The following is a 27,905-nucleotide window of genomic DNA, read 5'->3' on the forward strand; positions in this document are numbered from 1 at the left end:
CTCCTGGGTTCAAGCAATTCTCCTGCCTCAGCCTCCTGAGTAGTTGGGATTACAGGCGGGTGCTGCCACACATGGCTAATTTTTGTATTTTTAGTAGAGGCAGGGTTTCATCATGTTGGTCAAGCTGGTCTTGAACTCCTGACCTCGTGATCTGCCCGCCTCGGCCTCCCAAAGTGCTGGGATTATAGGCGTGAGCCACCGTGCCCAGCCTGTCTTTTTCTTTTTTTTTTTTTTTTTTTTGAGACGAAGTCTTGCTCTTTCCTCCAGCCTGGAGTACAATGGTAGGATCTCAGCTCACTGCAACCTCCGCCTGCTGGGTTCCAGTGATTCTCCTGTCTCCGCCTCACAAGTAGCTGGGATTACAGGCGTTCACCACCATGCCTGGCTAATTCTTTGTATTTTTAGTAGAGACGAGGTTTCATCATGTTGGCCAGGCTGGTTGTGAACTCCTGACCTCAAGTGATCCACCCCCGCCTTGGCCTCCCAAAGTGCTAGGATTACAGGTATTAGCCACCATGCCCGGCCAGTACCAAATCTTAATAGCCATAGTTTGTCAATCATTCTTTGAAGTTAAAATGGTGGGCTGGGCACGGTGGCTCACACCTGTAATCCCAGCGCTTGGGAGGCTGAGGCGGGCGGATCACAAGGTCAGGAGATCAAGACCATCCTGGCTAACAAGGTGAAAACCCGTCTCTACTAAAAATACAGAAAGTTAGCCGGGCGTGGTGGCGGGCGCCTGTAATCCCAGCTACTCGGGAGGTCAAGGCAGGAGAATGGCGTGAACCTGGGAGGCAGAGGTTGCAGTGAGCCAAGATCGCACCACTGTACTCCAGCCTGGGTGACAGAGCGAGACTCTGTCTCAGAAAGAAAGAAAGAAAGTGGGGGGGGGATTAAAATGGTGTTCCATGAGAAAAACAACTTCATTTAGCTTTCAGAAGTAATTACAGGTGGTTTGCCCCTTGATATCCTTTGTATTTGAGTATGCAGAAGTTTTTGAGTATTTTCCAGTATCGAATTAAAAGAAGTGTGCTGTAGTGTTGAGAAATAATAGAACTAATAATTTTTACTGCTTCATTAAGGACCCTCTTAAGTGAAAGTGGAATTTTTTGTATTGTAAATTGTGGGGTCCAGCCCCACAGGGTCGGTGGGTTTTTCTCCCTGTGTGTGGAGATGAGAGACTGTAGGAATAAAGACAAGACAAAGAGATGAAAAACAGCTGGGCCTGGGGGACCACTACCACCAAGACGTGGAGACTGGTAGTGGCTCCGAATGCCAGACTGTGCTGATATTTATTGGATACAAGACAAAGGGGCAGGGTAAGGAGTGAGAGCCACCTCCAATGATAGGTAGGGTAGGGTCACATGGGTCATGTGTCCACTGGACGGTGAGGGGAGTTCCTTCCCTGCCTGGCAGCTGAGGCAGAGAGGAGAGAGAGAGAGACACAGCTTACGCCATTATTTCTGCATGTCAGAGACTTTCAGTACTTTCACTAATTTGCTACTGTTATCTAAAAGGCAGAGCCAGGTGTACAGGATGGAACATGAAGGCAGACTAGGAGCATGACCACTGAAGCACAGCATCACAGGGAGACGGGTAGGCCTCCGGATAACTGCAGACACCACAAGAGATGGAGGAGTAGTCTTCTCTGAACTCCTGGCCAAAGGGAGACTCCCTTTCCTGGTCTGCTAAGTAGCGGATGTTTTTCCTTGACACTGACGCTACCGCTGGACCACGGTCCGCCTGGCAGCAGGCATCTTCCCAGACGCCGGCATTACCGCTAGACCCAAGGAGCCCTCTGGTGGCCCTGTCCGGGCTTGACAGAAGGCTCGCACTCTTGTCTTCTGGTCACTTCTCACTATGTCCCATCAGCTCTTATGGCCTGGTTTTTCTTCAGTTATAATTATAGAGCAAGGACTAGTATAATATTGGAGTAAAGAATAATTGCTACAAGCTAATGACTAATGATATTCATACATAATCATATCTATTACCTGTATCTAGTATAACTATTCTTATTTTATATATTTTATTATACTGGAACAGCTCATGCCCTCAATCTCTTGCCTCGGCACCTAGGTGGCTTGCCGCCCACAGTAAATGGGTAACAGTGAAGAATTCCATGTTAGTTCAGCACTATTTGGGTTGTTGCTTTGATTCATGCTGAGTTTCCAGCATTTTTACACACCATTGATATTGCACCTCAGCACAGAGGTCAGAACAGTAAAGAAGAAGGGCAAAGTGTCTTAGTTTTATTGCGAAAATGTTTTGATTTCATGGAACCTCTGGAAGAAGTGTTGGAGACTTTTAGGCATCTTTGGATAACACTTTGAGAACCACTAATCTCGAACAATATTTCACATTGGTTCATAGAGGCCTAAGCTGCTTCATGGGGCAGAGCTGATGGTGTTCTACTGTACCTACTCCCTCTTCACTTCAGCCAGAGCAGTTTCTGCTTATGTCTGTTTTATATGTCGGGTTTCATAGCTAAAAAATATTTAAAAATCATTGGTCGAGGGGAGAATTGAGCACCTGAATTAGGGCTGGTCTGTTCACGAAGGGACCAGTTCATCCTCCATAAATGTTATAGTCACTCATCACTTCACATCTTTGTTTAATTTTACTTCCTTTGACACAGAGCTTACTAGTATTTGCACACTTAACCTTCTTGATAGGTAAATGGGGCCAGGTGCGATGGCTCACGCCTGTAATCCCAGCACTTTGGGAGGCTGAGGCAGGCAGATCACGAGATCAGGAGATAGAGACCATCCTGGCCAATGTGGTGAAACCCCATCTCTACTAAAATACAAAAAATTAACCAGGTGTGGTGGAGGGTGCCTGTAGTCCCATCTTTTCGGGAGGCTGAGGCAGGGAAATCGCTTGAACCCAGGAGGCAGAGGTTGCAGTGAGCCGAGATCACGCCACTGCACTCCAGCCTGTCAACGGAGCAAGACTGTGTCTCAAAAAAAAAAAAAAAAGAAAAAGAGGTAAATGGGCCTGGCACAGGACTCACCACCTGTAATCCCTGCTCTTTAGGAGGCCAAAGCAGGAAGATGGCTTGAGTCCAGCAGTTAGAGACGAGCCTGGGCAACATAGTGGCACATACCTGTGGTCTCAGCTACTTGGGAGGCTAAAGTGGGAGGATCACTTAAACCCAGGAGGTCCAGGCTGCAGTGAGCCATGATCATGCCACTGCATTCCAGCCTGGGCAACAGAGTGAGACCTCGTCTCAAAACAAAAACCAAAAAGAAAACAGAAATAGGTAAATGAATTTGTAAATTAAAAAGATGGATAGTTGAGAATAAAGATGTGAGATCGATGGAAGAGATTGAGTGATCATAGTAATCTCAATATATTGTGTTTATACAGGGATGGGATTTGTTTTTGTTTGCAGTGGTGCTTTATACTTGTGCTAAGTGATCAGTGGATGACACTTAAGCATGGAGAAATAAGAAATTATGGCATTCTAGCTAGCCATTGATGAACCAAAGTTTAAAGTGAGGGGACATTTATTACACTTTTTAAATTATAAATACCTGTAAAGTATCAGTTGAAAAACTAAACCAAATGCTGCTTTTGAGGAGCTCTAGTATGAGGCAACTTTGTGCTCCTACCAGTCTTTTGGTGTAAGCTGTACAGTCCCTATTGTTCAGATGTAGAAATTGAGGTCCGAGAGATTGAATATTATGACTTACACAGTAGCAAGTGGCAGAGGAATTTTTTATTTTTTTAACTTTTTAATTTGAACTAATTTTAGATTTTAAGAGTCACAACAATGGTAACTGACAGGATTTTTCACTCTTGTTACCTCACTGCAATCTCTGTCTCCTGGGTTCAAGCGATTCTCCTGCCTCAGCCTTCTGAATAGCTGGGATGAAGGCATGCGCCACCACAACCGGCTAATTATGTATTTCTAGTAGAGATGGGGTTTCTCCATGTTCCTCAGGCTGGTCTTGAACTCCCGACCTCAGGTGATCGGCCCACTTTGGGCCTCCCAAAGTGGTGGGATTACATGTGTGAGCCACTGTGCCCAGCCTTATACAGTGATTCTTAATAGTTAGGTATAGATTCTTTTATTTTATACATTTATTTATTTGTTTTTGGAAACAGTTTCACTCTTGTCACCCAGGTTGGAGTGCAGTTGCATCATCTGGGCTCAACAGCAACCTCCGCCTCCCGGGTTCAAGTAATTCTCCTGCCTCAGCCTCTTGAGTAGCGTGCAGGCTAATTTTTGTATTATTAGTAGAGACGGGGTTTCACCATGTTGGCCAGGCTGGTCTCGAACTCCTGAACTCAGGTGATCCACCAGCCTTGGCCTCCCAAAGTGCTGGGATTACAGGCGTGAGCCACCGCACCTAGCCGAGTGACAGAGATTTAAACACAGATGTCTCACACCAAAGCTAATACACTCTTCACTCTAAAATGATTAGGGTTATGTTAAGGGAATGGAAAAAATGCTGCTCAGTGCTGTTAGGAAGGAGCTATGTAAGATACTATGGACTATTTAAAATTAATTTACACCCAGTGAGCAAAGTCAAGACTTTTTTTTAACCCAGAGCAGCAACCAGGTAAAACACTCAGGTGGCAGGTATAATAACAAATATATTGCATAACTAAAAGCAGCTGAGTGATACTAATTTACGTAATCAGTGTTGGAAAGGAGGAGGGGAAGTAAAGTAGTTTTATTTTTTTTTTTATTTTTTATTTTTTTTTGAGACGGAGTCTCGCTCTGTCGCCCAGGCTGGAGTGCAGTGGCCAGATCTCAGCTCACTGCAAGCTCCGCCTCCCGGGTTCACGCCATTCTCCTGCCTCAGCCTCCCGAGTAGCTGGGACCACAGGCGCCGCCACCTCGCCCGGCTAATTTTTTGTGTTTTTAGTAGAGACGGGGTTTCACCGTGTTAGCCAGGATGGTCTCGATCTCCTGACCTTGTGATCCGCCCGTCTCGGCCTCCCAAAGTGCTGGGATTACAGGCTTGAGCCACCGCGCCCGGCCTAGTTTTATTTTTTTTGAGATGGAGTCTGACTCTGTCACCAGGCTGAAGTGCAGTGGCCCGATCTCGGCTCACTGCCACCTCTGCCTCCTGGATTCAAGTGATTCTCCTGCCTCAGCCTCCCAAGTAGCTGGGACTAGAGGCACGCACCGCCATGCCCAGCTAATTTTTGTATTTTCAGTAGAGACGGGGTTTGGCCAGGATGGTCTCAATCTCTTGACCTCGTGATCTGCCCGCCTGAGCCTCCCAGAGTGCTAGGATCACAGACATGAGCCACTGCTCCTGGCCTTTGAAGTGTTTTTATAGTAATAAAGAGTTTAAGGGTGTGCGACAGTCTTGTGAAAGCAGGTGAGGCTTGAGCAACAATTTTTAGGAAGAAAAGGAGATGATTTTTAGAGAGGGTATGGTGTTCTTTTTTTGTTTGAGACAGAGTGTTGCTCTGTTATCCAGGCTGGAATGCAGTGGTGTGATCTTGACTCACTGCAACCTCCGCCTCCCGGGTTCAAGCGACTCTTGCCTCAGTCTCCCGAGTAGCTGGGATTACAGGCATGCACCACCGCTTCTGGCTAATTTTTGTATTTTTAGTAGAGACGGGGTTTCTCCATATTGGCCAGGCTGGTCTCGAACCCCTGACCTCAGGTGATCCACCCACCTCGGCCTCCCAAAGTGCTGGGATTACAGACGTGAGCCACCATGCCTAGCCTTATAGAGGATATGATGTTCTAACCAAGGGAATGGCTTGATCAAAGATCTATCCTAGGGAGGATACCGTAAAACAGAAGGTTCCAGATAGTTTTGTTGGGATATGTTATTAGGTTACATTAGGCTAATTAATCTCTTCTTCCTGGAATTCCACCCAGCCTCCTTTCCCAGCCCTCTTGTCTAGGGCAAAAATTTTCATTCAGTTTGACTGTGTGTGATAATCCCTGCCTCTTGGTATTTTCGTGAAGATTAGATGAGAGGACGTATGAAAAAATGCTTTGTCAAGTGGGAAGTACTATACTAATCCATTCATCTAACACACATTTATTGTTTTTGCTCTTTGCTGGCTTTGATACAAAGGAGCTTAATGAAGTGGAGAGGAAAAACTACTTACCATTTGTGTCTGGAGTTAGCAGCAAATTGGAAATGTCTTGGGAAGCGTGCATATATGCGTCTTTCAGATAGTCTTAAAGTTGACAGTTGCCTGGAGTTGTTTGTTTTGTTTTGACCACATTTCAGGATATCCACCACTTTTCTGGGTAGAAAACTGAATTTTGTTATTGTACCCAGAGTTACAGAGATCATAAAAGTTAGATGTGTAAAGCAGTATGTCAGTTTATAGAACTTCACTTTGGACAGTGTCAGAATATTTGTCCATTGATTGGACTACTGATGTGTATTATAAGGTATACTTCTTGTATCTGAGAATCTGAATTAGGAGATTTTTGAGCATAGAGAACAGAGTAAAATTAAGGGTAAAGTTAAAGTTCTCTTTTCTATGTAACACAATTTCATTTTTCTTTTTTCTTTTTAAATATACCAAAAAGAAAAAACTGCAACGGGTATAAGTCCGTTCATAAAGAAAAAAAGGAGAAAAGTTAATCTTTGTTGTAAATTTCATCTTTGCCATGGGTATGTATGCCTTATACATTATCCTTACTCCATGAAAGAGATTATTTCTGGTAACTAGAACTCACATATTTGCCAGAGAAGTGTCTTTTCCTGATAGTGCTGGATCTGTGGTGCCAAATGTTGGTTTTGTAGGTTCCTCGTTGATAGTGAATGCAAGGTCATTTCCCTTTAATTAGCAGTGTTCTTTCTCTAGGAGCTGTAGGCTCTAGATTCTAGAAGCATCGGCCACGCTGGGGTCAACAATAGCTTTGTCTTGGGCAAATAGATTCTTGTGCCTTAATTTCATCCTTGTAAAATAGAGATAAAAATACCTACATCATTGGATTCTTGGGAAGTTTACATGAGATAATTCATAAACAGCATTTAGAACAGTGCCTGGGACATTGTAAGAACTCAAATGTTATCTTGTATTTCTTCCTGGGGGAGGTTTCAGCTTGGGCCAGTTTAACATATTTGAAAGGATAAGGGCTTAAGTGTGATATGCCTTTAAACTTTAATGGGTTTATTTCTGTCTCTAGGATTACTTTTTTTTTTTAATGGATTTTACTACATTTTTGGAGTAAAATCTAAATGGAGTGGAAAATAGTTAATACAAATATCTGTATTATCTAGTTCTTCTGTTATTTGTTTGTTGAGACAGAGTCTCACTGTGTTGCCTAGACTGTACTGCAGTGGCGTGATCTCAACTAACTGCAACCTCCACTTCCTGAGTTCAAGCGATTCTCCTGCCTCAGCCACCCAAGTAGCTGGGATTACAGGTGTGCACCACTGCTATCAGCTGAGTTGTGTATTTTTAGTAGAGATGGGGTTTTGCCATGTTGGCCAAGCTGGTCTCAAACTCTTGGCCTCAAGTGATCTGCCCACCTTGGCCTCCCAAAGCGCTGGAATTACAGGCGTGAGCCACTGCATCCAGCCTTATTGTTAATAGAGGAAGTAAAATGCTACATGTTCTTTCTCTGATTTTGTCAGTAGTCACAAACTGAAAACCCACGGGAACCAGGCAGTTGATGTAAATGAGTGATATTGGGTGGGTATTGTGGCACTTTGGAGAGTGCATGCTCTCACAGAAGAGAGGTAAATAGAGGGAATTGCTACTAAGCTCCAGCCTGTCATTGACATGAAGTGATTTTAGTCATAGTTTGGTTAATTATCAGGTTTTTCATGAGAAGCCAAAAATCCATCGTTTTTTGCCATAACCTTATTTTATTTTTTTATTTTGTTCATTTGTATTTTTTGAGACGGAGGCTCACTCTGTTGCCCAGGCTGGAGTGCAGTGGCACGGTCTCAGCTCATTGCAAGCTCTACCTCCAGGGTTCAAGCAATTCTCCTGTCTCAGCCTCCTGAGTAGCTGGGACTACAGGTGCCACCACCACGCCCGACTAGTTTTTGTATTTTCAGTAGAGGCAGGGTTTCACCATGTTGGCCAGGCTGGTCTCAAACTCCTGGCCTCAGGTGACCCGCCTGCCTCTGCCTCCCAGAGTGTTGGAATTACAGGCATGAGCCACTGCACCCGGCCAAGGGTGTGCTTTAGAGTAACTTGAACTTTTTCTGAATGCAAATGTCTGTACCCCAGCCCTAGACATTTTGGTTCAGTATTTCTAGAATGGAGCCTGGCAATTTGTATTTTTGTTTGTTTGCTTGCTTGCTGGAGTGCAGTGGCACCATTCGTAGCTTGCTGCAGGCCTGAACTCCTGGGCTAAAGTGATTCTCTAGCTTCAACCTCACTAGTAGCTGGTGCTGCATACAGGTATGCACCACCATGCCTCGTTTGCATTTTGTTTTATTTTTTTAATAGAGACGTGTTGTCCAAGCTGGTCTGTTGTCCAAGCTGGTCTGGCTTTAAACAGACCTTCCTGCCTCAGCTTCCCAAAGCATTGGGATCTACAGATGTGAGCCACTGTAACTGGCCAGAGTTTGTATTTTGAAAAGCTTGCCACCTAATTCTGATGTGGCCCTCTAGAACCACTGGTTTTAGTGAGCTTTGTTTAATCGAAGGAGTTACTCAATTTTTGGATATTGAGATAAATAACTATTTAATTTTTTTTCCTAGGGAATTTTAGGAGAGAGAATATTTCTGTAAAGCATCATTTATTTAAGGAACAGCCTTATCTTTTTCAATGTTGCGCAAAAAGTTTGGGTATTAGAGCGACTAGAAGTGTTAGTGGGACACTAGAATTTGGGGAAGACCTCAAAATGTAATATTTAATTCTATTATATGAACACGGCGTGAGTTTCCTAGAAGAAAAGATTACTCTACATACATTGTGTGGCTATAATAGAAAAATCATCATACCTGTCACAAAATCCAGATAAGCATGATTGGCTGTTTTCAGAGTTTTTATACTGAAAGTAGTTTACTTATTAACCTATTGTCTACTGGCAGATAAGAGGTAGCAGGCATCGGCCGGGCGCGGTGGCTCACGCCTGTAATCCCAGCACTTTGGGAGGCCGAGGCGGGCGGATCACAAGGTCAGGAGATCGAGACCACGGTGAAACCCCGTCTCTACTAAAAATACAAAAAATTAGCCGGGCGCGGTTGTGGGCGCCTGTAGTCCCAGCTACTCGGGAGGCTGAGGCAGGAGAATGGCGTGAACCCGGGAGGTGGAGCTTGCAGTGAGCCGAGATCGCGCCACTGCACTCCAGCCTGGGCGACAGAGCGAGACTCCGTCTCAAAAAAAAAAAAAAAAAAAAGAGGTAGCAGGCATCTAAATTTAAGGAAAATTTATGGAGGGGGGAAGCTCTTTTGAGTAAACTAGACAGCTATTTTTATTCAGATTGGGGGGTAACCAAACTTTTCTTTGTAGTCGTTCTTGGAACAGTTTGGTCCAGTTCATTAAATAACCAGGTGCATAGTTTGGATACAGGAGTGAAATAATTTATATGAGGTGAGGGTTTTTGTTTTTGTTTTTGTTTTTGAGACAGAGTTTCGCTCTTGTCACCCATGCTGGAGTACAGTGGTGCAATCTCAGCTCACTGCAACCTCTGCCTTCCAGGTTCAAGCAGTTCTCCTGCCTCAGCCTCCCAAGTAGCTGGGATTACAGGCATGCACCACCACACCTGGCTAATTTTTGTACTATTAGTAGAGACCGGCTTTCACTGTGTTGACCAGGCTGGTCTCGAACTCCTGAGCTCAGGTGATCCACCCGCCTTGGCCTCCCAAAGTGCTGGGATTACAGGTGTGAGCCACTGCGCCTGGCCAAGGTAAGGGTTTTTTTGTTTGTTTTTGAGACAGGGTCTCACCCTATCACCTTTGCTGGAGGGAAGTGGCAGGATCATGGCTCACGGCAACCTCCATCTCCTGGGCTCAAGCAATCCTCCCACCTCAGCCAACCAAGTAATTGGGACTACAGTCCTCTGTCACCACACCAGTCCAACTTTGATTTTTTGTAGAGACAGGGCTTCACCATGTTGCCCAGGCTAGTCTCGAATTCCTGGACTCAAGCAATCAGCCAGCTTCAGCCCCCCGAGCTGCCAGGATTAGAGGTTGAGCCACTGTGCCTGGCCAGAGGTGAGGGATTTTCATCAAAGGTTTTCTGTAATCTTAGAAGTAGAAGATAGATAAGTAGGGGACCATAGAGAATAGTCTTAAAACGTAATCTCATAGAGAATATCAGGGTACCAGAATCTCTGGGATTTAGAGATGGAAGGCAGGGCATGCATAATTTGAAAAACATTTACTATTATCATGTTTTATATCCCTCGAAGATAGGGGAAAAATAAACTTTGTAATGCAAACTATGGAAAATAAAGTCTTGTCCGGGTGCGGTGGCTCATGCCTGTAATCCCAGCACTTTGGGAGGCCCAGGTTGGTGGACCACTTGAGATGAGGAGTTTAAGACCAGCCTGGCCAACATGGTGAAACCCTGTCTTACTAAAAATGCAAATAATTAGACACATGCCTGTAATCCCAGTTACTCTGAGACTGAGGCTGGAGAATAACTTGAACCCAGGAGGAGGAGGTTGTAGTGAGCCACTGCATACCATTCCATTTCAAAAAAAAAAAAAAAAAAAAGAAAACCTGACAAAAATGTTAGCTTTTTAGGTGGTTGGGGTAACAGACTGTGGTTATAATTTTTGATGGGTATGATTCATAACCTCCTAGGTGGATCATACAAACACCTTGCCTTGTACATCTGAAATACTTACTGATTAAAAAGGGGACTTAGGTAAAAAAAAAAAAAAAAAGATTGAAAACATTATTTTAAATGGATGGTTAATGTTGGGATCTAAAGTTTTACCTCAAATTATGAAGTTTAACCTTACTGTTCGGCTCGAACGTTGTAGATTAAGGATCATTTTACAAGGTTTATTTTATCATACAGTTTGAGGATATTGAATGAGAGTGTATACGATAGTTTGAATAGGCCTAAGTTTGTGGAATGATAGATTTTCTAAAACAATTACATTCCATTTTGTGGTCTTTAAGAGAGTGATAATGTTTTCTTTTTCCCAGCTTTCTGAAACAAAGACTCATTTTGAAGATGTTTAACAAATCATTTGGAACACCCTTTGGGGGTGGCACAGGTGGCTTTGGCACAACTTCAACATTTGGACAGAGTAAGTTTTTAAAAAGGATAAGAGGGGGAAACCTTAATTACTCTCTTCTTACTAAGAACAAATCCACTCTGATAAGCTTTAGGTGGGAATTTTATTTATACTTTCGTATTTATAGCAAAGTCATCTTGAAAAAATAACTAGGATAAGATCTCTTTAACAGTGTTTAAGGAAGTAGAAATAAATTCTAAGTTTTCATGGCCTTCTTCTGATCATCAGTAGAAGATACTTAAAATATTTGCATTATTTTGTTTAACAGAAAGTTATAATTTGTTACTGATTTTCAGACCAGAAAATAATTCTTTTAATGTTGAAGTCTAAAATGCAGTTATGAAATAACTGCCCTGGAATTTACCCTGTGAACATGATGTGACATTCAAATGTCACAGAAATGTTAAAATGTGGAAGTGTCTAATCCCCATCAACCCTCCTGAGATCTAACTCCCTTCCTACCCAGTATTGTACATGACTAATGTCTTATACAATATCGTATATGACTAATTGCCTGTAGCAATCCTTATTTACATTTAAACTTTTTTTTTGGAGATTTTTTTTTTTTTTTTTTACCAGAAAGCCCCCCCCCCAAAAAATTTTTTTTTTTTTCCAGTAAAAACCGGGAACCCTGCTAGACAAATTCTAAAAGAACTGTGACACTTTGTTAAAAATGTTTATACTCATCCAAGGCTGGAAAGAATGGTATAATGAACTCTTGTGTACTTATATCCCAACTTTAACAATGAGCATTTTCCCAGTCTTGTTTTTATCTCTTTATTTCCAGGGAGAGGAGAGCATCTTAACAGAATATTTTAAATCCCAGAAACTTTCTCTAATTGATGAAATTTATTTATTTTTTGAGATAGGATCCTGCACTTTCACTGAGGCTGGAGTGCATTGGCAGTATCATGGTTCACTACAGCCTCAACCTCCCAGACCCAAGCAATCCTCATACCTCAGCCTCCTAAGTAGCTGGGACCACAGTTGCACACCACCATGCCTGGCTCATTTTTCTCAGCTCGCTGTAACCTCCACCTCCTGGGTTCAAGCAGTTCTCCTGCTTAAGCCTGCTAAAGCGAGGGGATTACAAGCATAAGCCATGGCACTGGGCTAAGGATTCTTTAAGAAGCATAACTAACAAGCCTCTATCATACCTAATAAAATTAATAATAGAGGAAGTTGGTTTTTTTTTTTTTTTTTTTTTTTGAGGTGGAGTCTCACTCGGTCACCCAGGATGGAGTGCAGTGGCGCGATCTCGGCTCACTGCAACTTCTGCCTCCTGGGTTCAAGCAGTTCTCCTGCCTCAGCCTCCCGCGTAGCTGGGACTATAGGCGCCCACCACCAGGCCCGGCTAATTTTTTTTTTTTTTTTGTATTTTAAGTAGAGACGGGGTTTCACCGTGTTAACCAGCATGGTCTCGATCTCCTGACCTCGTGATCCGCTCACCTCGGCCTCCCAAAGTACTGGAATTACAGGCGTGAGCCACCGCGCCTGGCAAGGAAGTTTTCTTAAGTGGCTCCTGACCTCGTTTTTAGAGAACTCTAGATCCATGTCTGTGGTTTTTAACTAAAAGTGCCCGTCACAGTCACCTTTGGAAGTTTTATTCAAAATACGTATCTCATCAAAAATTATAGAATTAGAATTTCTGGAGTTGCAACCTGGACGTGCGTATTTTGAAAAAGCTTCCCAGGTTGTTCTGATGTGTTCCCCTGATGAAAGACCATTTATCTCAGTGACTATGGAGTGTCACTAATTTTTTTGAATTTTTAGTAGAGGCGGGATTTCACCATGTTGGTCAGGCTGGTCTTGAACTCCTGACCTCAAATGATTCGTCTGCCTTGGCCTCCCAGAATGCTGGGATTACAGGTGTGAGCCACTGTGCCCGGCCAGCACTTTTTTTATTTTTTTAACCTATGAACATCTGTAACTTTTATTGAAAAGTCACTCCTTTTGACTTCAAATTTTCATACTTACCCTGGGGACAATGAATAAAATGTCTGTGTCTTGGTTTTTACTCTGTAATTCATACTCTGATGGGAGTTTGAAAAAATGTTTTCAATTAGGCTAGTAGTTCAAATTCAGAAGTTTAAGAAATATTAAAATGCCTTTTCATTTGGTCATCTTATGCAGATTTTATTCTAAATTCTAATTTAATCTGGATTTTGCTTTTGCAGATACTGGCTTTGGCACTACTAGTGGAGGGGCATTTGGAACATCTGCATTTGGTTCTAGCAACAATACTGGAGGCCTGTTTGGAAATTCACAGACTAAACCAGGTAGGGTCTTCATTTGTGATATAACTGGTTTGTTTGTAGCTGGTATAGGCATTGACTTAGCGGCTCTGATCTACTTAACTTTTTCCCTCCTTCTCCATCTCCTCAGGAGGATTATTTGGAACCAGTTCATTTAGCCAGCCAGCTACCTCCACAAGCACTGGTTTTGGGTTTGGTACATCAACAGGAACAGCAAATACCTTGTTTGGAACTGCAAGCACAGGGACCAGTCTTTTCTCATCCCAAAACAATGCCTTTGCACAAAATAAACCAACTGGCTTTGGGAGTAAGTAGGATATTGCTGGAGCTCTGCATCTAATAATTTGGTTTGCTTATTGAATGTGTTGTCTTTTCTCCTTTTTTCTATGTTCATCTACCCTCTTTTCCCGCTAATTGGCAAAAATATGGGAAGAGGAAAACTTCAATATGTACTGAAAAGGTTAATAGGCTGAAAAGGAAGACAGCATCTACATCTCTATAAGGATGGAAATTTGAAGTACTATTACTTAAGGGATATGCAGAGGAAGAGCCTCCTGATGTAGAATGGCCAGAGAAAGGGTGAAAAGCCAGGTCAGAGTAGTGTAGTTCATGTTAAGATGGGAGAATTTCAAGGAGGAATATGTTATAGTCAGCCATATTGTGCTGCAGAGGCACCTTCTTGTCTCTGTTTTATATTTGGCATGAAGAGACTAGAGCAGGAATGACATATTGGACATGACATGGTTACTCCTCCATTCTTTGTCCATGCAGATGTTTTTATTTGATGGCTTTTTTCACTTTAAGTCCAAACATGTCTTGGGGGATACTTCTCCACACAGCGCTATACTTTGAGGCAACCACTGCTAGTTCATCAGGTATGCCTTATCAAATGATGCCATTCCTGGCACAAGAGTATAGAAGAATGAATAGTGCCGGGCGCAGTGGCTCACGCCTGTAATCCCAGCACTTTGGGAGGCCGAGGCGGGCGGATCACAAGGTCAGGAGATCGAGACCACGGTGAAACCCCGTCTCTACCAAAAATACAAAAAATTAGCCGGGCGTGGTGGCGGGCGCCTGTAGTCCCAGCTACCCAGGAGGCTGAGGTAGGAGAATGGCGTAAACCCAGGAGGCGGAGCTTGCAGTGAGCCGAGATCGCGCCACTGCACTCCAGCCTGGGCGACAGAGCGAGACTCCGTCTCAAAAAAAAAAAAAAAAAAGAAGAATGAATAGTTAGCCAGCCATCAGTATTTTCCAGAGGGAAAGTTGTTTGTATAACATTGAAATATTTAACCATAACAATATATAATACAGTCTAAAGTAGTAAATCAAAAGAAATGTGCCTATTTGCTTTAAACTATATATTAAGACATGTTTTAGAAAGAAGTAGTAACAGTTTGCCAGTGAGAAATCGTAGTACTTTTTAATGTGGTAATTAGGATGTTACTAATTCTAAATATTGGCAATACATTTCTATTGCTTAGTAAATTGGCACCATATATATAACCTCTTTTTTTTTGAGATGGAGTCTCGATCTGTTACCCAGACTGGAGTGCAGTGGCGTGATCTCTGCTCACCACTGCAACCTCTGCCTCCCCGGTTCAAGCGAGTCTCCTGCCTCAGCTTCCCGAGTAGTTGGGACTTACAGGCACCCGCTGTCATGCCTAGCTAATTTTTATATTTTTAGTAGAGATGGGGTTTCACCATATTGACCAGGGTGGTCTCAAACTCCTGACCCTCGTGTTCCATCCACCTTGGCCTCCCAAAGTGCTGGGATTACAGGTGTGAGCCACCGCACCTGGCATAACTTCTTCAGAAGTCTCTGATACTTTCAGCAATATATTCCTTAGCAACAATTAAATTCATTTATGTGTAATTTTTTTTAAACTCAGCTTTTTGGAAACGTAAAGTAATCCAAGGATTTGCTATTTCTTTAAATAGTTTCTGTAAAGTAATTGACAGTGACTGCTAATTTTTCTGAAATTGTAGGGGGTGAAATTTTCCATTAACCTATATTTGATTTCTCTAATAGGACCACTTGTATATTCTAAAGTTTTCGGTTATGTGTAGGTATATGTCATAATGTATGTAAATAAAATGTACTGTGACCACTCTTGAAGTCTGTGACAAGATGTTTTCAGAAAGACAAGTTCATTCAGCATCTAGTTAAACGAGAAAAGGAGAAATGAGATAAAATTTATGATGAAACAAGGTATTTCTTTTAAGTTGTCTTCCAAGTGTGACCTTAGGTCTTGATGGACACTTACCTGACCAAAGGATTCAGACTTTGTTTCACTTGAAAGTTGTTGAGTTTGGAAGTATGTATTTTTCTGTATGAAATTTCTGTTTGGGCCAGGCGCGGTGGCCCATACCTGTAATCCCAGCACTTTGGGAGGCAAAGGTGGGTGGATCACGAGGTCAGGAAATCAAGACCATCCTGGCTAACAACAGTGAAACCTTGTCTCTACTGAAAAAAAAAAAAATACAAAAAATTAGCCGGGCGTGGTGGCGGGCTAACCAGTAGTAGTCCCAGCTACTCAGGTGGCTGAGGCAGGAGAATGGCGTCAACCCGGGAGGCGGAGGTTGCAGTGAGCTGAGATCGCGCCACTGCACTCCAGCCTGGGCTACACAGCGAGACTCAGTCTCAAAAAAAAAAAAAAAAAAGGAAAAAAAATAATTTCTATTTGAATATATTTGCTTGGGAGACTTGAAAGGTAAAAAATTTCAGGATGTGAGACCAGGCGCAGTGACTCACACCTGTAATCCCAGCACTTTAGGAGGCTGAGGTGGGAGGATTGTTTGAGCCCAGCAATTTGAGACTAGCCTGAGCAGCATGGCAAGAGGCACTCTCTACAAAAATTTAAAAAAAAAAATTAGCTGAGTGTGGCGGCGCATGCCTGTGGTCCCGGCTACTTGGGAGACTGAGGCAGGAGTATTGCTTGAGCCTGTGAGGTCAAGGCTGCAGTGAGCTGTGATTGCACCACTGCACTCCATCCTAGGAGACAGAGCAAGACCCTGTCTTAAAAAAAAAAATTGAGAATGTGAAAAAGTACTGTGGCACTAGTGCCATAGCCCAATTCCAAGGCATCTTATAGATTTCTTAAATTTCTTACTGTTATCATCTCGTTTTTCTTATTTTTAGATTTTGGAACCAGTACTAGCAGTGGAGGACTCTTTGGAACCACAAATACCACCTCTAATCCTTTTGGCAGCACATCTGGCTCCCTCTTTGGGCCAAGTAGTTTTACAGCTGCTCCTACTGGGACTACTATTAAATTTAACGTATGTATTTTCTTCCAATCTTTGTGGAATGTTTTTTCCCGCATGTATATTTCTTTGCAGGATGAATAGTAAAATTGCTTCTCATCCAGCTTAGCTTGACACTTCCTGAACAATGTGTTAAAAACAAGTTGTATAGTAGACAGGGAAACTTGTGAAATGCAAATCTAGATTATGATGTATATTTGAATTAGGCTCATCCCAATCAAATGTGTATTCATAAAATTTTATAATAAGCTGGTATAAGGTAGAATTTGAATTTACTGTGTTAAAAATTTGCTTCTGAATGGTCAGCTGTTGGTTTGGTTTGGTTTAGTTTGGTTTGTTTTGTTTTGTTTTAAGACGGAGTTTCACTGTTGTTGCCCAGGCTGGAGGGCGGTGGTGTGATCTCAGCTCACTGCAGCCTCCACCTCTTGGGTTCGAGTGATTCTCCTGCCTCTGCCTCCCGAGTAGCTGGGATTACAGGAGTCCACCTCCACACCTAGCTAATTTTTTTGTAGTTTTAGTAGAGATGGTGTTTCACCGTGGTGGCCAGGCTGGTCTTGAACTCCTGACCTCGGGTGATCTGCCCACCTCTGCCTCCCAAAGTGTTGGGATTACAGGCGTGAGCCACCATGCCCGGCCTGGTCAACTATTCTTTATGGAAATAATAGGTGGCAAATAAGAGTAACTCATCAACATTCTGTACCAGATTAAAAATACAGGTTTTGTTGATGAAATGGCTAAATGGGGCCATAAAGTTTTTGTGTGTGTGTGTGTGTTTTTTTTTTGAGAGGGGTTGAGTGGAGGGCTAGAGTGGAGGATTTTGTTTACAGAAACATATGGAATACCACTTGATGTAAATATTTGGGGGATTCTTAGGGTACGCTGGAAGTGCAGTTAGCCTAATGGAAATCTTGGGCAGAAATAAAACTTGTTAAAATATACTCCAGAAAATGAAGAATTTCTCAGGTAAATTGGTTAATTCATAGTACTAAATTTACAACCTCGAATTTAAAGTTAAAATATAAACGATAGTGAAAAATACTGTGTGATGCCTTTTGTAAAGCACAATAGTTGAGAAAACTGGCAGTACAAGCAGGAATCATTAGTTTGACTTATTGTGCCTTTTTCCTTGTAAGGTTATCGGGGAAAAACAGGTTTCCATATTTCTTTTTTTTTTTTTCTGAAGACAGTCAGACTGGAGTGCAGCGGTGCAATCTTGGCTCACTGCAACCTCCGCCTCTTCGGTTCAAGTGATTCTCCTGCCTCAGCCTCCCAAGTAGCTGGGATTACAGGCACCCACCCAAGCTAATTTTTGTATTTTTAGTAGAGATAGGGTTTCACCATGTTGGCCAGGCTGGTCTTGAACTCCTGACCTCAAGCGATCCACCCACCTCGGCCTCCCAAAGTGCTGGGACTACAGGTGTGAGCCACTGCGCCTGGTCGGTTTCCATATTTTTGTTGTTGTTGTTGTTGTTGCTGTTTTTTGAGATGGAGTCTCACTCTGTTGCCCAGGCCAGAGTGCAGTGGCACAATCTTGACCCACTGCAACCTCCACTTCCCAAATTCAAGCGATTCTCCTGCCTCAGCCTCCTGAGTAGCTGAGACTACAGGTGCGTGCCACCATGCCTGGCTAATTTATTGTTGTTTTTTTTATTTTTTAGTAGAGACAGGGTTTCACCATATTGGCCAGGCTGGTCTCAAACTCCTGACCCTGTGATCCACCCGCCTCGGCCTCCCTGAGTGCTAGGATTACAGGCGTGAGCCACCGTGCCCAGCCCTCTGTATTTTTTTAATGCAACATTACAGGGCAGAATAGAAAGGAGAACTTAGATATAGAGGTTTAAATGTATATATTGGGTAAAACTTTCCTTGTGCATAGTATTACATGTATTTCAGCATGTAATTGGATGGCTTGGGTTATGGGATTAATCCTTGGGTTTGTGATTACTTTGTTACTAAGATTGATTTATTCAGATAATCTTGATGTGGGGAGAGATCAGAAATGCAATATATTTAATCAAACACCCTTGAAACCATCTCAGTATAAAAGACCTGGGAGGACTAGTTTTAGAGTTCAGTGGTTGAGAAATTGTGTCTGAGAGAGTAGCAGTATAAAACTCGGACCTACAAATTTGCCTTTATTTCTTTGCAGCCTCCAACTGGTACAGATACTATGGTCAAAGCTGGAGTTAGCACTAACATAAGTACCAAGCACCAGTGTATTACTGCTATGAAAGAATATGAAAGCAAGTCACTAGAGGTCAGTAAAATACAATACAGAATGTCAGTCTAACCTTTTTGATTCTATTGGAATGTAGCTTTTAAAAATGGTTTTGATTATTTTTAGGATAGAGGGGTTCAGTTTGGGTTTATGTAAAAAATTAACCGAATTATTTTTAAAAATCAAGTATTATTTCTAGATATCTACTTGTTTAGGCAGGGATAATATTCAGGGATATGTGAAGGTATAGCACCCCAATGGTCTTTTTTTTTTTTTTTTTTTTGAGCTTTTTTGCCCAGGCTGGAATGCAGTGACACAATCACAGCTCATTGCAGTCTCAGCTTCCCAGGCTTCATGTCCTTAGCCTCTCAAATAGCTGGGACTGCTGGCATGTGCCCCATGCCCAGCTAATGTTTAAAAATTTTTTTGTAGAGATGAGGTCTTACTATGTTGCTCAGGCCGGTCTCAAACTCCTGAGCTCAAGTGATCTTTCTTCCTCGGCCTCCCAGTGTGCTGGGATAACAGGCATGAGCCCCTGAGCCCAGTCTAATCGTCTGTTCTGATTGGATGTTGCTTCTGTTACGCTGGGCAATGTGTATGCATGCATATGAAGGTGTTTTTAGTAAAATTATGCAAAGTCATACAGCTTAATAAAAGTTTTTCTTTTTTTTTTTTTTGAGCCAGTGTCTCCGTCACCCAGGCTGGAGTGCAGTGGCGCATCTTGGCTCACTATGACTTCTGCGTCCCAGGTTCAAGCAATTCTTGCACCTCAGCCTCCCTGGTAGCTTGGATTACAGGTGTGGGCCACCACACCCAGCTAAATTTTTTTTTTTTTTGAGATGGAGTCTTGCTCTGTTGCCTAGGCTGGAGTGCAGTGGCGTGATCTCAGCTCACTATAAACGCTGCCTCCCGGATTTAAGCAGTCTCCTGCCTCAGTCTCCGGAGTAGCTGGGATTGCAGCTGCACGCCACTATGCCCGGCTAATTTTTGATTTTTTTGTAGAGACAGGATTTTGCTGTGTTGGCCAGGCTGTTCTTGAACCCTGGCTTTGTGATCCGTCCGCCTTGGCCTCCCAAAGTGCTGGGGTTACAGGCATGAGCTGCAGCGCCCAGCCACATTATGTACTTTTTAATGGCTGTCTTTCAACATTGAGATACTCATCCATGTTGTTGCATGAAGTTAGTTTGTTCATTCTTATTGCTTATGTAGTAGGTTGCTGTACATTGTGATAGTCGTTCCCAATTGTAGTGATTGCTTCCTTCTGCATACCAAACTATGCTTGCTTTATTGGGCTGTGCCAGGAACATACTGACTTGAGACAAAATTGGTAAACTTTATTCTTTTTCTAATTTTTTTGCCCCACAGAATCTGCATCTTTTAATTCACTATAATTTTTATTTTATTTTTATATTTTAGGGCTAGGGAGAGTTAGGATTATTTTATGACATTTTACCGAAAGAGTGTATTGTTTGTAAAAGAAAACTCAGATTAAGATATGATTGACTCTTTGGCTTGTAGTTTTACAGTAATTGTGGTATGAATTTTAGTGTTTGTTGGAAATGTTTTTCTTTAATGATATAATGTCATTCCTTAGTTTTCTCTCTTTTAGTCATGGTTCCTATGTGAAAGTAGAACTTGAATACTAAATTCAAGTATTTAGCCTCCTAAATAATTATTTTTAGCTACATGTTAAGATTAGAAATATGTTTTCCCTCCCTTCAGGAACTTCGTTTAGAGGATTATCAGGCTAACAGGAAAGGCCCACAGAACCAGGTGGGAGCAGGTACCACAACTGGCTTGTTTGGGTCTTCTCCAGCCACTTCCAGTGCAACAGGACTCTTCAGTTCCTCCACCACTAATTCAGGCTTTGCATATGGTCAGAACAAAACTGCCTTTGGAACTAGTAAGCACTTGATATCATATTAGATTATATTGAGGAGAGACAGATAACTAAAACTAAAACATAATTGCCATTTTGGATTAAGTGCTATGGAGAAAAATAATAATTCAGGGATACCATAGGAATAGGAAGGAATGCCTGGATATATGTGGGGAAAGGGAGAAAGACAGTTTAAGATGAAGATGACTAAGGAATGCTTCACGTGAGAAGGTGATGTTTGAGCAGTGACGTATCTGAAGAAGATGAAAGAGCAAGTTGTACAGATTGCTGGGGGAAGAACATTCCAGCTAGTGGAAACTGAGTCTAAAAACTCTTGAGTTTTGGCCATTTGAAGAGAGGGCAAGGGAAAATACTGGATATGGGGGCCATATTTTATACAACTTTGTAGACTAATATCAAGACTTGAATTTTTACTTGATTTAGGAAATCCTGAGAGTTGTTTAGACAGAGAAGTCATGTGATTGTGAGTAAAGGATGATTCTGAAGTCTCCTATATTGAGAGTAGGTGGTAAGAAAGAGGAGAAACAAATTACTTAGAAAGCTATTATCAGCATGAGAGGTGTTAGTGGCTTGGGCAAGGATGGAAAAGAGGCCAAGTGTGGTGGCTTATGCCTGCAATCCTAGCACTTTGGGAGGCCAAGGCAGGTGGGTTGCTTGAGGTCAGGAGTTCAAGACTAGCCTGGCCAACATGGTAAAACCCTGCCTCTACTAAAAATATGAAAATTAGTTGGACATGGTGGCAAGTGCCTGTAATCCCAGCTACTTGGGAGGCTGAGGCAGGAGAATCGCTTGAGCCTGGGGGGCAGAGGTTGCAGTGATCTGAGATCACGCCATTGCACTCTAGCCTGGGTGACAGAGCAAGACTCCGTCTCAAAATAATAAGGATGGAAAAGAAAAAAGATGAGGTTCTGGACCCAGTTTGATTATAGAACTGATGGGATTTGCTGATGGATTGGTTTAATGTGGGATGTGAAAGAGGAGTTAAAGATGATGACTAATTTACTTTACAAAAATACTACTTTTGCAAAAGTAATGCACATATATGATACAAAGTTCACAAAATACAGAAAACTAACCAGAGGTTATATACTTTGCTTCTACACTTTCTCCATCCACCAGTTTGCCTCTGTATAGAAAAGCAAAAATTAGAGCTTTTCATAGCCTTCTGAAGAGATGTACATACACATACACACACAAAAATACATATTTAAGTAATGTTTAACCTACTTTTTCTTTTCTCTTTTTGAGACAGGGTCTTAGGTTCTTATTCATTGCCCATGCTGGAGTGCAGTGGTGTGATCACAGCTCACTGCACCCCCGACTTCCTGGGCTTAGGTGATTCTCCTACCTCAGCCACTCTATAGGCATGTGCCACCACCACACCCAGCTAATTTTATTTTATTTATTTATTTATTTTTTGAGTTGGAGTCTCACTGTTGCTCAAGCTGCAGTGCAGTGCAACCTCCAACTCCCAGGTTCAAGTGATTCTCCTGCCTCAGCCTCCTGAGGAGCTGGGGTTACAGGCGCCCACCACCATGCCTGGCTAATTTTTTATATTTTTAATAGAGTTGGGGTTTCACTACATTGGCTAGGCTGGTCTCAAACCCCTGACATCAGGCGATTAACCAGCCTCGGCCTCCCAGAGTGCTGGGATTATAGGTGTGAGCCATGGTGCCAAGCCCTAATTTTTTTTTTTTTTTTTTTTTTTTTTTCAGACAGAGTTCCACTCTGTCGCCCAGGCTGGAGTGCAGTGGTGTGATCTCGGCTCACTGCATCCTCCACCGCCCAGGTTCAAGCAATTCTCTCTGCCTCAGCCTCTGAAGTAGCTGGGATTACAGACGCCCACCACAATGCCTGGCTGATTTTTTTGTATTTTTAGTACAGATGGGGTTTTATCATCTTGGCCAGGCTGATCGGAACTCCTGACCTCAGGTGATCGCCCATCTCAGCCTCCCAGATTGCTGGAATTACAGGCGTGAGCCACCGTGCCTGCCAGCATTGGCTAATTTTTGTATTTTTAGTAGAGACGGGGTTTTGCCATGTTGGCCAGGCTGATCTCGAACTCCTGGCCTCAAGCAATCTGTCTGCTTCAGCCTCCCAAAGTACTGAGATTACTAGTGTGAACCACCATGTCCATCCTAATGTACTTTTCAATCTTGATATTCCATGATTTAGTTTAGTATGCGGTTTGTTTGTTTGTTTGTTTGTTTTTGAGACACAGTCCCACCTTGTTGACCGGGCTAGAGTGCAGTGGAGCAATCATAGCTCACTGCAGCCTTGAACTCTTGGGCCCAAGTAATATTCCCACTGTTCTGCCTGGCTAATGTTTCTTAATTTTTTCTGTTTTTTTGTGGGAGTTGGAGGACACTGTCTAGCTCTGTCACCCAGGCTGTCGTGTAGTGGCTCCATCACAGCTCCCCACAGCCTCAAACTCCCAGGCTCAAGCCATACTCCCACCTCAGTCTCCCTAGTAGCTAAAACCACAGGCACAAGTCATTATGCCTGACTAATTTTTACAATTTTTTTGTAGAGATGGGGTCCCATTGTGTTGCCTATGCTGTTCAGGAACTCCCGTCCTCAAGTGATCCTCCTGCCTTGGCCTCCCAAAGTGTTGTTATTACAGATGTGAGCCACTGTGCCTGGCCCATATTCATTATTGAATATTACATATCAGACTCTGGGCTGGATATATTCATGTAAAGAAGAGGCCTTTGTTCTCAATAACTTAGACTAGCAAGTTTAAAATACACATGCTGACTTCTAGTGTATTATCTTGTAAAATAGAAGGAAGCTGTGGACTTACAAGGGAAGATCATTTAGCCTAGTTAGACTTCTTGGGGTCAGGGTGTTATTACAGAAGTTAAAGTTTAAATCTAGAGTTAGGTGAAGGATGGAAAATGAAAAGGTTATCAAGTAGTGAATGAAGGGTAGTAGATAACATAAGGACTTGAAATAACTGGATAATGGAAGGTTTTGTATTTTTGGGTGTTTACATTTTTTTTCTTTTCTTTTTCCTAAAAGGTACAACTGGATTTGGAACAAATCCAGGTGGTCTCTTTGGCCAACAGAATCAGCAGACTACCAGCCTCTTCAGCAAACCATTTGGCCAGGCCACAACCACCCAGAACACTGGCTTTTCCTTTGGTAATACCAGCACTCTAGGACAGCCAAGCACCAACACCATGGTAAGGAAACAGACCGTTATTTACCTCCAGGTCTTACTTGTAGAGTTAAGTAATCATGTCTAACTAGCAAATTCTACCTCTACTGCAGATCTTAAGAGTTGAGGGTATTTAATGAAGGGAAGAGAACAAAGTCTTAGAATAATTAAGACCTAGATTCTAGCCTGGGCTCTACTCTTTACTTGTTGAGATGCTGTTGAGGTGGTCACTTATCCTTTCTGAAAGTATTTTTCTCATCACTAAGTAGGAACTACTTAGTGGGCTGGACTTGGCCCTCTTGAAGCTATGCCTTGGAAGATTGACTATAGCCATTCTATAGGGGATAGGAGAAAATACTTATTATTGACTATATTTTGGAATATAGCCAACAACAGGAACTAAGGGAGCTTTCATCTAGTTCCCTTAGGGGGAATCGTACAAAGAAATTTTTTGTTTTTTTTTTTTTTTTTTTTTAAAGGGAGACCTACAACTTAGAGCCATACTGTGTCCAAAGAGAAGGTCCTCATGGTCATTACTAGTTTATTTCTAGAGATCTTTTTTAGGGAAGTATGAAATTAAAGAATGAAGTGATATGTGAGTAATTGATCAGAACTTGGAATTTACCTCATCTTAAAATTAGAGATACTTTTACTGATTAAAAAACAAGTATGGGCTGGGCACAGTAGCTTATGCCTGGAATCCCATCACTGCCAAGGTGGGCAGATCACTTGAGATCAGGAGTTCGAGACCAGCCTGGCCAATATGGTAAAACCCCGTTTCTGCTAAAAGTACAAAACTTAGCCAGGCACAGTGGTTGGTGCCTGACTACTTGGGAGGCTGAGGCACAAGAATAGCTTGAACCCAGGGGGAGGCAGAGGTTGCAGTGAGCTGGGATTGCTCCATGGCACTCCAACCTGGGCAACAAAGCGAGACTTAATCTCAAGGAAAAAAAAGTATGCTTGTACCCCCAGGTCTTCAAAATACTAGATGACTGATTTCAGTAACATGTGGAAAAGATCAGCCGGGCATGCTGGCTCATGCCTGTCATCCTAGCACTTTGGGAGGCTGAGGTGGGGGTGGACCATGAGGTCAGGAGTTCGAGACCAGCCTGGCCAACATGGTGAAACCCTATCTCTACCAAAAATACAAAAATTAGCTGGGCATGGTGGCAGGTGCCTGTAATTGAAAAGCTACGCAGGAGGCTGAGGCAGGAGAATTGCTTAAACCCAGGAGGCAGAAGTTGCAGTTGAGCCGAGATTGTGCCACTGCACTCCAGCCTGGGCGACAGAGCGGGACTCCATCTCAAAACAAACACACAAACAAACAAAAAAGGATCATAATCCATGACTAAGTGGGATTTATCCAAGGAAGATTGGTTCAACATATCATCATTAATCATTGTAATACACTGTGGTAATATAATTTAAAAAACAACCACATGATCACCTCAGTAGATATAGATAAAACATTTGACACTTTTACATGATAAAAACACTGAAGGAAGAACAAGAAGGAACCCAGTATAGCCAAAACAATTTTGAAAAACAACAAGTTGGAGGACCCTCAGGCTTCTCTCTCTTTTTTTTTTTTTTTTGAGACGGATTTTTCGCTCTTGTTGCCCAGGCTGGAGTGCAATGGCACGATCTCAGCTCACTGCAGCCTCTGCCTCCCGGGTTCAAGAGATTCTCCTTTCTCAGCCTCCCACATAGCTGGGATTGCAGGCGTGCGCCACCATACCCAGCTAATTTTGTATTTTTAGTAGAGCCGGGGCTTCACCATGTTGGTCAGGCTGGTCTCGAACTCCTGACCTCAAGTGATTCACCCGCCTCGGCCTCCCAAAGTGCTGGGATTACAGGCATGAGCCACTGTGCCCGGCCTTCATGTTTCTCAATTTTATTTATTTTTCTAAGACAGGCCTCGCTGCAGTTACCCAGGCTGGAGTGCAGTGGCGTGAACTCAGCTCACTTCATCCTCCACCTCCTGGGCTAAGCGATCCTCCCTCCTCACCTCCCAAGTAGCTGGGACTACAGGCAGGCACCACCATGTCTAGCTAATTTTTGTAGTTTTTGTAGAGATGGCTTTTCTTTTTTTTTTTTTTTTTTTTTTTTTTTGAGACGGAGTCTTGCTCTGCCGCCCAGGCTGGAGTGCAGTGGCCGGATCTCAGCTCACTGCAAGCTCCGCCTCCCGGGTTCCCGCCATTCTCCTGCCTCAGCCTCCCGAGTAGCTGGGACTACAGGTGCCGCCACCACGCCCGGCTAGTTTTTTGTATTTTTTAGTAGAGACGGGGTTTCACCGTGTTAGCCAGGATGGTCTCGATCTCCTGACCTCGTGATCCGCCCGTCTCGGCCTCCCAAAGTGTTGGGATTACAGGCTTGAGCCACCGCGCCCGGCCGAGATGGGTTTTCATTGAGTTATCCAGGCTGGTCTCCAGCTTCTGGGCTCAAACAATCTGCTCTCCTTGCACTCCCAAAGTGCTGAGATTACCTTTTAGCTAGGCCTTTTAGCACATGATTGTCGTCCCAGCTACTCAGGAGGCTGAGGTCAGGGAATCACTGAGGTCAGGTGTGAGCAGCTGTACCTGGCTTTACTTCTCAATTTTAAAACTTACTATAAAGCAATAGTAATTGTGTTACTGGCATAAGGAGAGACATAGACCAATTGAATAGAAGTGAGAGTCCAGAAATAAACCCTCACATTTGTAGACAATTGATTTTCAACAAGGATACCAAAACAATTCAGTGAAGAAGAATGGTCTTTTCAACATGTGGTGCTGAGACAACTGATTATTCACATGCAAAATAATGAGGTTGGATTCTTTCTTCACAGCACTGAGTTAACTGCAAAAGTTAAAATTGATCAGTTTTTTGTTTTTTGTTTTTTGTTTGAGACAGTCTTGCTCTGTTGCCCAGGCTGGAGTGCAGTGGCACGATCTTGGCTCACTGCAACCTCTGCCTCTTGGGTTCAAGCGGTTCTCTTGCCTTGGTCTCCCAAGTAACTGGAATTACATGTGCGCACCACCGTGCCTGGCTAATTTTTTTGTATTAAGTGGAGACAGGGTTTCACCTGTTGGCCAGGCTGGTCTCGAACACCTGACCTCAAGTGATCTGACTGCCTTGGCCTCCCAAAGTGCTGGGATTACAGGTGTGAGCCACTATGCCTGGCCAAAAATTGATCAAATTTCTTTTTTTTTTTTTTTTTTTTTTTTTGAGACGTAGTCTCGGTCTGTCGCCCAGGCTGGAGTGCAGTGGCTGGATCTCAGCTCACTGCAAGCTCCGCCTCCCGGGTTTACGCCATTCTCCTGCCTCAGCCTCCGGAGTAGCTGGGACTACAGTCGCCTGCCACCTCGCCCGGCTAATTTTTTGTATTTTTAGTAGAGACGGGGTTTCTCTGGGTTAGCCAGGATGGTCTCAATCTCCTGACCTCGTGATCCACCCGTCTCGGCCTCCCAAAGTGGTAGGATTACAGGCTTGAGCCACTGCGCCCGGCCCAAATTGATCAAATTTCTAAATGCAAGAGCTAAAATTATAAAACTGTTAGAAGAAACCTAGTTAGACAATAATATCTTAGATACAACACCAAAAGCAAAAGCAGAAAAAGAAAAAATAGATAAATTGGGCTTTTTCAAAATTAAAACCTTTTAGCCAGGCCTTTTAGCACATGTTTGTCGTCCCAGCTACTCAGGAGGCTGAGGTCGGGGAATCACTGAGATCAGGAGTTAGAAGCTGCAGTGCACTATCATCGTGCTATGAATAGGCCACTGCACTCTAGCCTGAGTAAGGTAATGATACCCTATCTCTTAAAAAAAAAAAAAAAAAAAAAGATGGCAGAAAAACATTTATGTATCAAGGGGATATCATCGAAATGAAAAGAAGACCTGTAAATGGAAGAAAATATTTGAAAATCGTATGTGATATAGGACTTGTATCCAGGATATATAAATAACTCCTATAATTCAGTAGT

At 42.9% G+C, this 27,905-nt stretch overlaps 1 protein-coding gene and 1 non-coding gene across 10 annotated transcripts in view; one reads left to right on the plus strand and one right to left on the minus strand.

Annotated features, from left to right (window-relative positions):
* Positions 1-27,905, plus strand: part of NUP98 (nucleoporin 98 and 96 precursor) — a 129,402-nt gene that overhangs the window by 5,855 nt on the left and 95,642 nt on the right. For 8 of the 9 annotated variants that reach the window (XR_013404059.1, XR_013404060.1, XM_015115071.3 and 5 more), the window contains exons 2-8: positions 11,056-11,159; positions 13,325-13,426; positions 13,533-13,709; positions 16,542-16,681; positions 18,816-18,923; positions 20,607-20,787; positions 23,806-23,969. Coding sequence is in view for 7 of the 9 variants with exons in the window: in XM_015115071.3 (XP_014970557.3) it covers positions 11,084-11,159; positions 13,325-13,426; positions 13,533-13,709; positions 16,542-16,681; positions 18,816-18,923; positions 20,607-20,787; positions 23,806-23,969 (948 nt within the window). In the remaining 2 variants the exon portion in view is untranslated. The remainder of the gene's footprint in view (positions 1-11,055; positions 11,160-13,324; positions 13,427-13,532; positions 13,710-16,541; positions 16,682-18,815; positions 18,924-20,606; positions 20,788-23,805; positions 23,970-27,905) is intronic. The other variant, XM_077963626.1, reaches the window with a different exon arrangement.
* Positions 11,754-11,812, minus strand: LOC114672504 (U7 small nuclear RNA). Its single transcript, XR_003722912.1, has one exon. It is a non-coding gene; the product is annotated as a U7 small nuclear RNA (small nuclear RNA).

The sequence above is a fragment of the Macaca mulatta genome, chromosome 14 (assembly GCF_049350105.2).
Source record: "Macaca mulatta isolate MMU2019108-1 chromosome 14, T2T-MMU8v2.0, whole genome shotgun sequence".
NCBI lineage: Eukaryota > Metazoa > Chordata > Mammalia > Primates > Cercopithecidae > Macaca > Macaca mulatta.